At 44.5% G+C, this 12,879-nt stretch overlaps 1 protein-coding gene across 9 annotated transcripts in view; it reads left to right on the forward strand.

Annotated features, from left to right (window-relative positions):
- pcbp4 (poly(rC) binding protein 4) overlaps positions 1-12,879 on the forward strand; it is a 186,907-nt gene that overhangs the window by 151,420 nt on the left and 22,608 nt on the right. For all 9 annotated transcript variants that reach the window (XM_063473306.1, XM_063473307.1, XM_063473312.1 and 6 more), the window contains 3 exons: positions 8,642-8,683; positions 8,765-8,843; positions 12,774-12,829. In XM_063473306.1, the coding sequence (XP_063329376.1) occupies positions 8,642-8,683; positions 8,765-8,843; positions 12,774-12,829 (177 nt within the window). The remainder of the gene's footprint in view (positions 1-8,641; positions 8,684-8,764; positions 8,844-12,773; positions 12,830-12,879) is intronic.

Genomic DNA, 12,879 nt, shown 5'->3' on the forward strand with positions numbered 1-12,879 from the left:
GTATTAATAATAACCATGATGCCTTCATTCATACAATGATAAAAGAAATAATGCAGCACCATCGGGGATGGTGATTCTGCTCGATGTTACTTGGATGCTGGTTGTTGCAGAGCTGCTCACGACGTGTCCATCAGCATTAGGTTTGGAGATTATGGGCGGTGCCTCGTGACCTGCGGTCATCGTCTGAACAAGCAGAGGTCTTTACATGGAAGCGGGTTTCAGGACTTCAGGGTTAACCCTGCGTGCACATCACCATGGTAACTTACGCAGCTAACCTGCTCTGGAGCGGGCTGCATTTGAGATCAGAGATCAGCGGGCGTGAAATCGTTGTCTGCTGACCAGTCAGTTTCCTTTTACAGACCTGTGAGCACAGACGGTTTCTTAAGAAGGCTTTGTCTGTCCTTCTTATCAGTAAGAAAGATCAAGAAATATGGTTTTATAGATTTAATATATCCATCCATCCGTTCTCTTCCGCTTATCCATATTGGGGTCACGTCGGGACCGGAGCCATCTCAGAGTTAATATAGTTTGGGGGTTTTCTTTGTTTTCCCTGTTGGCTGCAAGTAATTTTAAAACAGCTGTATTTCCTGCTGTGGACCTGATGTCATATTTGCAGTAGTCCAAGGATAGATTTGAATTCTAGTTTTATATCTATCCTTGGTTAAAAACACAGGTGTGAATATTAATTTGATGGAGTAAATGGCTGTTCTAACGACAGCGCGGTGTGAAGGGTCAGGACCTTCTCTCCTTCCTGGCTTCAGACAGGCTTTGTAACTGTAACAGACCTTTCCCCGCCTCACTGACCAGCGCGCACATGCACACACACGCACACACACTGCTGCAGTATGTTGTTTAACCTCTTTGTATTTCATATATCGTGCAGCTTTTGTAAAAGCAGTCGCTCTGCTGGCCGCAGACGGGTTACACCATCACTGTCATGTGACAGACTCTTTTATTTACCGTTTTTAAGAACCACATTTGTTTGACCGCTGAGCCTCGTTGTTGCTGGATGTGTTGAACCTGCCTCATGGCCCAGGAGTTCACGTTATTCTTGACTTTATGTTTTGCTAACAGCACCTGCACCGTGCAGGAAGTGAGCAGATAGCAGATTTTGGCCATTAATCTCTCCTAAGCTGTTTTAGGACAGTGTGATGAATAGTCTGTGAGCTGGCAGTACATCAGCCTGTAGGGCAGGTCAGGTTTATGCAGTTATGTTAAATCCACTTTAATGTGTTTGGGTTTGTTTTTTTCTTATGAGGAGAAACGAAAAAACAAAATCTGCCTTTGAGAAATGTGACTGTAGCTGAAATTATGTGACTTACTGATCTGAGCATAATTTCTGAGCTCTTATCGTCTTGAAGTGTATCCAGATTTTCTCACATATCTCACGTGTACTCGTGCATAAATCAAACCTACAATCTGATGAAATTTTGCGCCTCTTCTACGAGGTTTTTTCCCCCGGTTTATTTGAGCGCTGGCGCATAAATAGCTTCATGTCAAGGGCGCGTCCGGGTGTTCAGACTAGACGTAACGGTCTGAGGTCAGTTTCTTACGGCTCGTGTGTCGCCGTCATTAGCCAAACGTCCTTCAGCCAGACGCTGAACCCGCCATCGCTGCTTCGTGTTGGTTTAAAAGCCGCCTCGGGCCACGTTGCTTCTACATTTAAAATTCTTTCATCCAGCAGAGCCTCTGTGAGTGATCATCTGAGGGTGTGACTGCAGCAGCTCATGGCTTCATAAAAGATGCACACATCCCCTCTCAGTGTTTTTAAACTGTGTTTTTCCCGTCGTCACCTTTGCCTTTGAAACCCAGATCCACAGTCGGCAGCGTCTGCCCGACAAAGCTGAAAACCTCGTAGAGAAAAGCAGAGACAAACACACGGTAACCTCAGAAAAGCAATTTAGTGGAATGAACTTCTCTTTTCTTGTTTAAGCTGAATGCAGTGAATACAAGCTCGGCTGCTTCAGTGTAAAATGTTATTCTGACTCGAGGTAAATTGAAATGATTACCAGAATAAATGAGCTATTGAGAGTTCACTCAGCTCATTCAGTCGAGTTTTTTTATTTTCAAATATAATTTTTATATTCTCGGGCTTCTCAACATCCAGTATTTCAGATTTTAGTCAGAAGAAACTGCTGGCGGTGTGAAAGTGCTACATCTTTAGCAAATGGTGAATGATCTCCTTGTTTCTTAATTGGGAAAAGGATTCAAGCCAAAATCAATCGTAATTAAGCCGTGACGCATTTAGAATAAAGTCCATGGGATCAGCGCGAAGCATGAAATCACTCAGCAGGTCATGTCGTGTGTTAGAATTTAGCATTTTTGTTCTTTGCGTGTGTTATTCACACATCTGAAATCTGATATTAAAGTGGATTTATTCAGCTCGTTCATTCTTGGACGCCCAAGTTTGTGAATGCAATAACTTGAGAAGAAAGTCACCTGGATTTTAAAGTTGATAAACCACAAGTGCGTCAGGAGGCTGAGACAACAACAGCTCAGCCCACCTGTGGTTCAGACCTTGAGCTTGTGAGGGGCAACCAGTCAGACGAAAGTTTGCATTAAGGGGGAGGAGCTAAAAGAGCTTGCCTGAGTTTGGCCGAGTGAAACTGGTCACAGTGAGGATGCTGCACCAAAAACCTCCGTGTGATTGTTTTTGATCACCAGTAATTTGAATGACAGACACCAACTCGCTTTGCTAACTAACGACCGAGCGGCAGCGCGTCGCAGAGAGGACGTGGAGAAGGTTTGCCTTCAAAGTAAAAGCTCGGGCCTCAGCCTGAAACCAACACATTTCAAAAGGAGCAACTTTTACTTTGAAGATAAACGGTCTCTGTTTCCAGTTGGTGTCACGCTCTTTGTTTGCCAAGCGAGTAGGTGGCAAGTGCTTGCAGACGAGTCTGCGTCTTCCATATAAACTAGAGGTAACCATGGCAACCTGTTAGTGACCAAAGCAGTCACAAGGAGGGTTTTGACACCATGTAAGCAGTGTCACCTAGCAACATCGAGCAGACGCTCACCAACCGTGCAGCCGACGGTTGCATGTCTGTTGTTCTGAAAGTAAAACTACCTGTAAATGACATGTTGTTGTGTTGGAGCTTCGCCACAGCTCTCGTTTATCGTCCCGACTGTGTGCTTGTACTAAAACTGCAGTAAGTAAACGGACGATTATAAAGAAGCAGAACCCAAAACAGAATCTTTGTGAGCCACTGATCTGGAGACAGATCCACGCTGGCAGCAACACACACAGGTTAAATGGGATAAAAGCTTTACATGGACAAAGTTAGCCAAACTAAGCTCACTGACTTTGTCCTCAGAGACACGGAGACAGAGTGGCTCACAGACAGGATGACAAATAGGACTCTATGGGTTAAAAGACAGAAACAACACAAGTGTGCGAACAGAAGAGCACTTTACTCCATCACACTGGCAGGCCTGCACGCCAACTATATCTAAGTGGTGTGTGTGTGTGTGTGTGTGTGTGTGTGTGTGTAAATGCATATTGTTTGTCAGGCTCACAGCCTTGGGAACGTCAGTTCAAACAACACTAGCTAGCGGAGGCTCCATGGGACGGATGGGAGGAGGGACGGAGGGATGAAGTGACAGGTGGGGGTGGGGTGAGACGAGGAGACTGGGGGAGGAGAAATGGAGAGAAATGTAGAAAAACCTCGTCTTTGGTAACAAATCGATAAAGAGACGTTTAACAGCGGAGGCACAGTCGCTCAGGGTGAAACATTTCATGTTCCAGGACGCGTGAGCACGTTTCCTCTGCTTTGGTGTGTTTTTAACATTAGCCAATCAGGAGTGACGTCAGTGTCAGTTTTCCTGTGAAGAATATTATCAGAATATTGTTACTTACATATACGTGATTGATGATCAATCAGATCTTTTACACTCCTCTCATGACAGTTAGGTCCACTGATCAGCAGCTTCCCGATTGGCTCGTACGAATGACCGGACAGTCTCAGTCACAGCTCTGAAGCTCTTGAATCGTCTCCGTCCTCACGTTATTTTGTCTACCTCATTAACTTCAAATCGGTTTTGTTCTGACAAATGAAGCCAAAATGAAGAGGCCAGAGATTCCTGCAGGATGTCAAAGTAAAGTGACAAAGTTTTAATCGCCAAAGAGTAAAGAGTTGAACAGTAACTGTGGACTCGTCCTGCAGAGTTTTGTGTTAGACTTGAATCACCTCAGCACTCAAAAGCATGAATTGATTTTTGTTTTAATCAGAGGAAGTGATCATGACTGGTTAAAATGTGGCCACAAATCATTCAGAAGAACCAGGAAGCTGCTGGTACTCATCACGTGACTGTAGGGAAGAGATGGCAGGAGAGTACGAAGAAAGAAGCAGAAAAGGATGTGAAGGAATGTTTGAAATGAAGAGGTTTTAGAGAAAAGAGCTGTGATGGAAGAAGAAATGGAGGGAGGGTTAATGCAGAGTTCAGTGTCAGCGTGAGGAGATTAACGCCTTTAATTCATTATTAAGGCTGCAGAGAGAGGAAGAGGAGGCAGTGACCGAGAGACGAAGAGGATTCGTATACTGCGTTTGTGACGAGTCACATCATGATTGCGTCTCTCGCTCTGGTGACAAACTCATCTGCAGTAGTCATGGAGTCATTTCTGGGATTTAACGTTAATCTTTATTTCGAGATTGCAGCTGTGAGGATTTCTCCAGCAGGATAATTAGCTGTGATAACGTGTTTGAAATATGGCATTAAGCATGTTTCAGTGAGAGTAAACAACAAGTTTTTAGAGGAAATTAGTACGAAGCTTTTAACTAAATGCAGGTAACGTAGGCTGTTTGGAAAAGAGGTGCTTAAAGCAGTGAAATCTGGATTTCCGAGTGCCGTGTGTTCATCGTGGAGCCTGAAGTCGATGTTACCATAATGGTTAAAATGTGCCATCGTCAGATTTTAGCTTAGGTGTCAAAGAGAAGAAGACAGTTTAGTGTTTCTGTGTAGGTCAATAGTCTAAGGAGCTTGGAAAGAAAACCTCTGAGATGTTTCACCTCTCATCTGAGAAATGGTGGTCTTAGCACTGAGAAAGTCCAGTCGCTTTTCTTTCCAAGCTGCTTAGAAGACGCTTTAGTCGAGTTTCCCTTCGTGATGATGTGCGTTGGATCCTCAGCGCTCAGTGGCACTGGAAACCAGCAAACACTGTGAAAGCCGTTGGCTGAGGAGCCGGAGTCATCCCCACTGAAAAATAAAAACTGTCTGATTGTAGCGTCATTGCCTTATAATTGAGGGGACTGTTCCTGCACCTCAACAGGAACGCTTCATCGGTAAAAATAAGTTAATAGGTGGCGTGATTGCACAGGGAGGGGTCTTCAGGAGGCAGCAGTGTATCCTGTCACCGTGGAAATGAGCTCCGTCCCACTTTCTTCAAACGATCCATCAGATTTAGACGAGTAACGTGTGTCTACTCCAGGGTGACCTTTCCCTTTCTTGGCTGTCTTTACTGGAGATGACAGGTGTCACTGCTCTGCTTCTGAGTGATCGGCTGTCAGAGGAGCTTTTTTCCTCAGAGGTTGAACTTCACGCTCTGAAACAGCCTGAAGCGAAGCAGGATTATTATGTGAAAGAGATGCTGACAGCTTTGAAAGATGTGACCACAGCGCTACTCTTAATTTGCTTCCATACAGTCTGAGGCTCCGGCTGTTTGTGCGGGGGAGACTAGCATCAGTTTTAATTTGTGTATTTGAAGTGTAGTGAGCATAATTGCATTTGTGCAATAAGTACTAATACACTTCAATACAGTGAGTCTTTACTAAAAACAAAGGGCTGTAACATTACAATACAAGACTTACAGTTGCCCTAAAGTTGGGTGATATGTCAAATTTTTCCAGCCAACATTCATCAGTCCAAGAAACGACAATAGGTGATGTATTCATGCAGGTGACTTTTTGATGGGCGAAGCTATTTAGAACAAAGAAGTCCAAAAACTAGTTGCCAAAAAAAACCCAAAGTCGTCAGTTTGGGATTTCTTTGGCGCTAAACCGGATGAAAGAGGCAAAGCTGCGGCTGTGCAGACGTACAGCAGCAGCAAAGGACTCAAACACGAGCATTTAAGTGTTCGCCATCCAGCTGAGTATGCTCGGCTATCACCAGCTTTCCATCAACAAGCTCAAGAAAAGCTTTTCACCAGCAGAATATCCAAAGTGCTTTTACTAAAACGGTTAAATATGAAAAGGACAGCCCCAGGTGGACACAGTGCACGCTGGCTGTCTCTAAATATCTGTCAAAGGAAGTGATGTCGTTTCATACCGTGGAAAAGGAGCCATTCGTCGAGGTGCTGAAAACTTTTGTCGAGCAGCACATGCTTCCAGGACGGAAATATTTAATCATATAATGCAGCACTATTAGTTTTCTCCATTGACTTCTTCTCTTAGCTTCAAACAACATTATTAGCAATTTATCGACCATCGCCGATGTTTCTTTCACCCATGAGTAACATGGGTGAAAGAAACATCGGCGATGGTCGATAAATTCGTCCAATTGCTGAACCTTAATACACACACCTATAACACGTCCATTTTAAATGTACTTTTGTGTCCGATGTTGTATTTTTTAAGTATTCCTACATTGACGAATGAGCTGCTTGCATGGAGTCACGTGACTCAGTCCATCTGCTCATCTGTAGCCTCAACTCACCTAAACTTCAGACAGCAGAAGAAAAATGATGCCCATCCAAAGATAAGCTTTTATTCCTAAAAACTGTTTCTGATTGGAGAAACATGTTACCGTGGTTACAGCAGTTATTCTGGTTTACAGTGAGGTTCATGGACGAGGCTCGTGGGCGTCCACGGAGCGGTCCAGCAGAGCATCAGCGGCTGACGGTCGGTCCTAAAAAGAGGAACAAAGTTGCGTCAGTCTGACATTCTCTGCAGTCGTCTCCTGCTCGGAGAATCCCAGAAGTGCAGGAGCAGACTCTTTCTGCTGCGTCTCTCATTCATGATGCATTAAACCATGCATAAATATTTATACGGTGCTTTCCGTGTTGGACCCCGCGTGGACCATTTGCATTTGGTAGACTTTTAGGTTCACAACGGTGTATAAATATCAAGCAGAGACGTCACAGCATCCAGGCAGAGCTCACGCGGGTCCATTACTCTTATAGAATCAGAGTCTTTGGAGCTGGATTCTGTGGATCCTCCACATCCCTGAGTGCTGCCAAAAGGAGTCAAAAGTTCAGCAGCACAGTCTGAGATCTCTTATATAAAGTTGGTCAACCTCAGGGAGACACACAAATGCACCAAGCGTCTCTGCAGAGTGTCTCGAATGCATCCACACCAACTTTGTCCCCCTGCTCATGCACACACACACACACACACACACCGCCTCCCCTGCAGCTGTCTCATGCTTCACCTGTGGACACGCTGCTCCTCTTTGAAGTTCAGTGAGGGATTTGGGAAGCCGTCTGCAAACTCCTCGAGTCATGATGTTGGACAGATAAAACACGGACAGGATGATCGAGGGAAACTCGTTTTCATAGTCGTGTTTTCAGTAACTCCGAGCGTCACGAAGCATTAATCCTGACGGCGTTTCCCTCTGTACTCGCAGAAGACGGAGGAAAAGACCTTTAACTGACAGGCTTTTCGGGGTCTTTGAATTGGTTTATGGGCTTTGTATCCGAAGCTCCGGAGAGATTGGAAAATGTCAACGTTTTTCATCAACTACTTTTTATTATGAGCAAAAGCTTCCCTGTATCTATATTAAAAATCTTCAAGGATTTAAAAATAAAAGGTGACACAGGTGCAGGTGAGAGTGAGGGTTTGGTTTCAGGCACAGAAAATACAGAAACTCGTGCGACAAAGGAATTTATAATCGCGGCAAAAGTATCAACTTTAATAATAATAATGGATTGCATTTATATAGCGCTTTTCTAGGCACCCAAAGCGCTTTACAATTCCACTAATCATTCACTCTCACATTCACACACTGGTGGAGCTACAGTTGTAGCCACAGCTGCCCTGGGACAGACTGACAGAAGCGAGGCTGCCATATCGCGCCATCGGCCCCTCTGACCATCACCAGTAGGCAGTAGGTAAAGTGTCTTGCCCAAGATTGAACAGGCAACCTTCCGGTTACAGATGAGCTTCCCAACCCCCTGAACCACGGTCGCCTTTGAAAACGAATGGAGATCTGAAAGATGGATCAAATGCAGAAGGTACGGAGCGCCTTGTGCTGCTTATCCGGGTCCAGGTCGGGGAACCAGCATTGTCAGAAGAGAAGTCCAAACCTTCCCATCCTTGATCATCACCTCCAGCTCATCGGCAGAGATACTGAAGTGTTCCTAAGCCGGCGAAAATACTTCATTTCCAAAGAGAGACCTTAAAAAAAGTGTTACAATTTTCTTACAACTTTTAAAGAAAAACATTAATGATGCACGATATGTTTCAACCCAGTTGCTGCAGAACTCTCTCAGACTTCATCTACAGCTTTCACTAATCAGAGGGAAGATGTCTGATCGCTCTAAATGACCTTAAAGCAGCCGCACCAAACCTTTCCACATTTTAAAGCCTCTCCTGTCTTTTCTTGTCTGTCTGTTGGACTTTTGATCAAACTGAACCTCATGACGAACTCCAGGCTGCATGGATACTGAAGTGCTAACGTGAACCTTGACTTCTGTATTTTTCTGTTTCAGACGTATGCAGTACAGAGCCACTACGGCATTCCTCATTCAGAGGTAAACAGCTGCTTTATTCACTCTGCTCATCTTTGATATGATCGCTTGTTTCTGTCTGATTTCCGTCTCTGTTCCTGTCAGTTAGCAAAGCTGCACCAGTTGTCGATGCAGCAGCAAGGCCTGGCCCCCATCAGCCAGTCAGCTACACAAGTACTGCCTGGTATGTGCACACACACACACACAGACTACAGTTTAAACTCTACTAAGAGTCCATGTTTCCTTCTTTGGCCAAACAAACGTCCTTAAAGCGCTTTTGTTTTCATTTATCGCTGAGGCCACATACGTCACACATTTCCCTCAGTGTGCTGCCTCTCCTCCAGTCTGAGGGAAAAACTTTCGATTGAAGTCAGTAAGCGGCATCGAAGCCGAGTCGCTGTCACAGAGCTTTATAAGCCACTCGCACTCGAGACGCTTCTTCCAAACCAGCACACAGAGTCGGGGAGGACGGTGTAGGAGGAGGAATGAAGCTGAGCCCCACTGACACGATGCGTTTCCTCCTCCTCATCCTGACCCAAACCTCATTTTAACCGTAACAAAGGGAGGATTTAAAAAGTTGCTTTATTCTGCATTTCAGTCTTTTATTGACAGCGAGAGACGCTAAGAATCTAAAATAAGGTCTGCCTCCATCTCTCAAAAAACTGGATTCCTAAACACACACACACACACACGTCGGTTATTCATATCTTGTGGGGACATGTAATTGACATTATGCTTTTCGAGCAGCTTTACATGAGTCCCAGTTCAAAATAATCCTTCTTTATCTGACACTGGGGCTTCCCCCTCCATCCTTAGCCCGACTCTCTGATTGGAGTCTACCACAAACTAATCTACTGATCAAACCTTTACACATTCCAAGAATCATTAACTTCTGATATAACAACTTTTCTCTCACACACTGATGGAGCTGCTTTAGCAGTTGAGGCAGATGTTCTCTGGGTAAATCTGACAGCTGGATTTATTACAAAGAAGTATGACCTGTGTAAACCTGATATCTGTGTTAGATAAACATATACCTGTAGTAAATATTTAGCCTCAGAGCGATCTGCTCGTTAACATCTCTTTTTTCCCCGCATGTATGAATCTGCAGGTATTTATAAGTCAAAACAAAGAGCGACTCACAGTCTCGGTGTCCGGCTCAGATTAATAGTTCAATAGGCCGTATAATAAATCAGACTCCACAGAGAGGTTAACAAAATAAGTTTGTGTTGCCACAGAGTGGTTTGTGATCTGTGAAATAAAAGACAGCCACAGAGGCTTTTGTGCTCACTGTAGTTTCATTATTGACTGATCTCCTCAGTGAAACCTGAAGCACTGCAAACCGCTGTGCTTCCTGGAAAAAGTCCATTTAACAGGAAGTGCCTTTAATCTATACGCGCCTCCATGTGTCCTGTGTTGCCAGACGATTCCCCACCTCCCTCTGAGGCTGAGCGCTAAAGACTCAGGAGGAGGAGTCAGAGTGTGATAACGGTTCCCTCTGTCATTCCAAAGGAAATTAAGAGCCCACCTCACTGATGCAGTCACACAAAGCTTACAATAAAATCATAACACTGCTGCAAACCTGAGCCTAAAACCTCAAACAGCCACTCGAGATTCTGGGTCCTCTGAGACATTTGACTGTCGTGTGCATGCAGCACATGTTGGTGACGTGCACGTGAGCGCGAGCGAGACGAGCTGTCAGCAGACGCATACGTGTTCAGTCTGCACACATTCGACTTTGAATCAAAGGGCTAAAAACAGACGTCAAAGTCTGCAGCCTCTTTAAAAAAAGAGATTTATCCAAAAACCTTATTTTCATTTTGGAAAAGTCATTACGTCGAGTTTCATCATCCTCTTTATCAAAAACACCAGAGATGTTTGTAAAAATGTGCTAATGTTATCAGACATCCTCCGAGTTCAGCTTTTAAAATGCACAATGCTCTCTCTCCTGTCTGCGTCTCTTTTTGTGGGAGAACTTTTCAAGTACATAATTAGGTAATGAATGTTGCACGAGCTTCATTCTGCAGCGCGGCTCTGAATTAGAATCTGTGCCTGGTGGCTTTGATTTGGAGCATCCAGCTGAGCTTACACGCCGACTGCAGAGCAGCTCTCTGTACTCGAACCTGGCCTGCAGATTTCTGGCTGCATCGGTGAGGCTCCACGCCGCTCTGCAGAACGGCTCCGCTAATCGACTAAAAGGTGGAAATCAAAGGTGTGACTGAGCAAACAGCTGATTCTGTTGGCCTCATTAATAATAAGACCGCAGAGATGGCATCGTTAAAACAATTAAATTCAAGAAATTGAATAATTTGTCACAGATGCAGTTTTTGTAGCAAAGGAGAGAACTCCTTGTTTCACCTCCACCTCTTCAGAGGAGCCAATCAGGTTCTGACGTTCCTCAAGGAGGGAAAGCAGCAACTATATAAGAGGACAAGGGACCAGAGGACAGAAGTGAAAGATAGAAAAGAGGTAGGAGAAAAAAGACAAAAGGACAGAGAAGAAGAATAGAATAGAATAGCCAGTTTTTTGTCAATGTACATGTACAACGAAGATAAAGAAAAGGAGAAAATGGAAAGAAGGAAATGAGAGAAAGAACAGAAGAACCAGAGAGGAAACAGATGGAAAACACGAGTGCATGAACCATAGAGAACAAGGAAAATGAAAGAGCTTTACGAATGAAAACTAAGGCAGGGAGGGAGGAAAAGAAGGAAAGGATGAAGAAAAAGGAAAGAAAGAAAAGCGGAAGCAGCAAAAAGAACCATCGACGAGAGAGTCGTCACGTGGGGGCGACTGATTATTTCAACCCAGTCCAGGTAGAAAACTCATCAGGCGTGGTTGGACGGGTCTCTCTCGCTCTGTCACACACACACACACACACACACACACACACACACACACACACACACACACACACACACACACACAGCTGCCAGTGCTAAGCAATGATCTACTAGAGACACTTTAGTTTCAGAGTGATCAAACCTTTCTGCAGCAAAGGACGTAAACGAGGGAAAGGTCCGGGTAAAGCGTATCAGTTTTTTGGCTCCTCATTAGCCGGGATGGATAGAATCATCCAGGGCACAAATATATCGGTACTGCAAACCGTGGTCAGCGAGTCATGATCGCAGGGACGATAAACTGGAGAGCAGAAAGTTTTAACCCTGACAGAAACTTTCCTTCTGAAAGTAAAGTCATGAAAGCAGCAGGAAGAAAGGAGAGGTGGGAATCAAACTCGTAAGCAATCCTCCTAAAAACTGAAAGAAATTCTTGGTAATGCGCTTTTCCACTACAGACAGGCAGAAAAATCAAAGTGAGGTACAATCCGACACATCGGAGGAGTAAGAATCAAAATCCAGGTGCAGAAAGAAAATCTGACAAATGTGTCCTTGTTAGCTGTTTGTGTGTCTGTGTGTGTTCACGTCTTATGATTTAGACGCTCTTATCATTTATTCCTTCGATTAATATCCAGAAAAAGTGTCGGCACACCAGGGAGCGGAAAACTGAAATATTTCTAGAGCAGAAATGCAGAGCCGGGCCTGGCAGAGGGGCGCCTGATGGTTGGATTCAACCCCATCGCACTGAATAAAGTGACGGGGTGTAGGGTGGGGGTGCTGAGCATGAAGGCGAAGCTTTCCTGTGGCCACGAGCTGCGGGTGGGGATGGAAATAAAGAGATCAAGGATGCAGGAAACGGGAGCCTGGGTTAGAGACAGGGTGATGTCATCTGTCATTTAGGAAATTCGCCTCAGTCTGCTTCATATCTGTCTGTAAGTAATGCTGTCCACCCATCCTGACTCGCTCTGGTCTCCAGCTGTACTCACCAAATCAGAGTTATTAAAGCGCAAACAGTGATTCCTTCATTTTTTATTAATGGGGTAAAATAAAAATATGATTTATTGAAACGTTTTTCCTTCTTTGTTCTACCTTTGCCCTTCTTTCAGTTTTCCTCCCACTTTTCTCTTATCAAAGTCAAACGAAGTCTTTGTGCGTCCCCGTTTGTGCAGGACGGTAATGAAAAAGAAGCCATTGGGGGTTTGTTGTGGTTTTTATCCCTGATGATTTGAATGTTTTCTAATCATTCAAAATGAATTATCTCTGTCTTCTCTCTCTCCCAGGAGGGGTGGAGGCTAATTCCCAAACCACGTCTCAGGAGCTGCTCATTCCAAACGATGTGAGTAAGAGAGAGCGCGCTCAGTGTTTGCTGTTCTAAGTTTGCGAGTG

The sequence above is a fragment of the Pelmatolapia mariae genome, linkage group LG5, assembly GCF_036321145.2.
Source record: "Pelmatolapia mariae isolate MD_Pm_ZW linkage group LG5, Pm_UMD_F_2, whole genome shotgun sequence".
NCBI classification, from domain to species: Eukaryota; Metazoa; Chordata; class Actinopteri; order Cichliformes; family Cichlidae; genus Pelmatolapia; species Pelmatolapia mariae.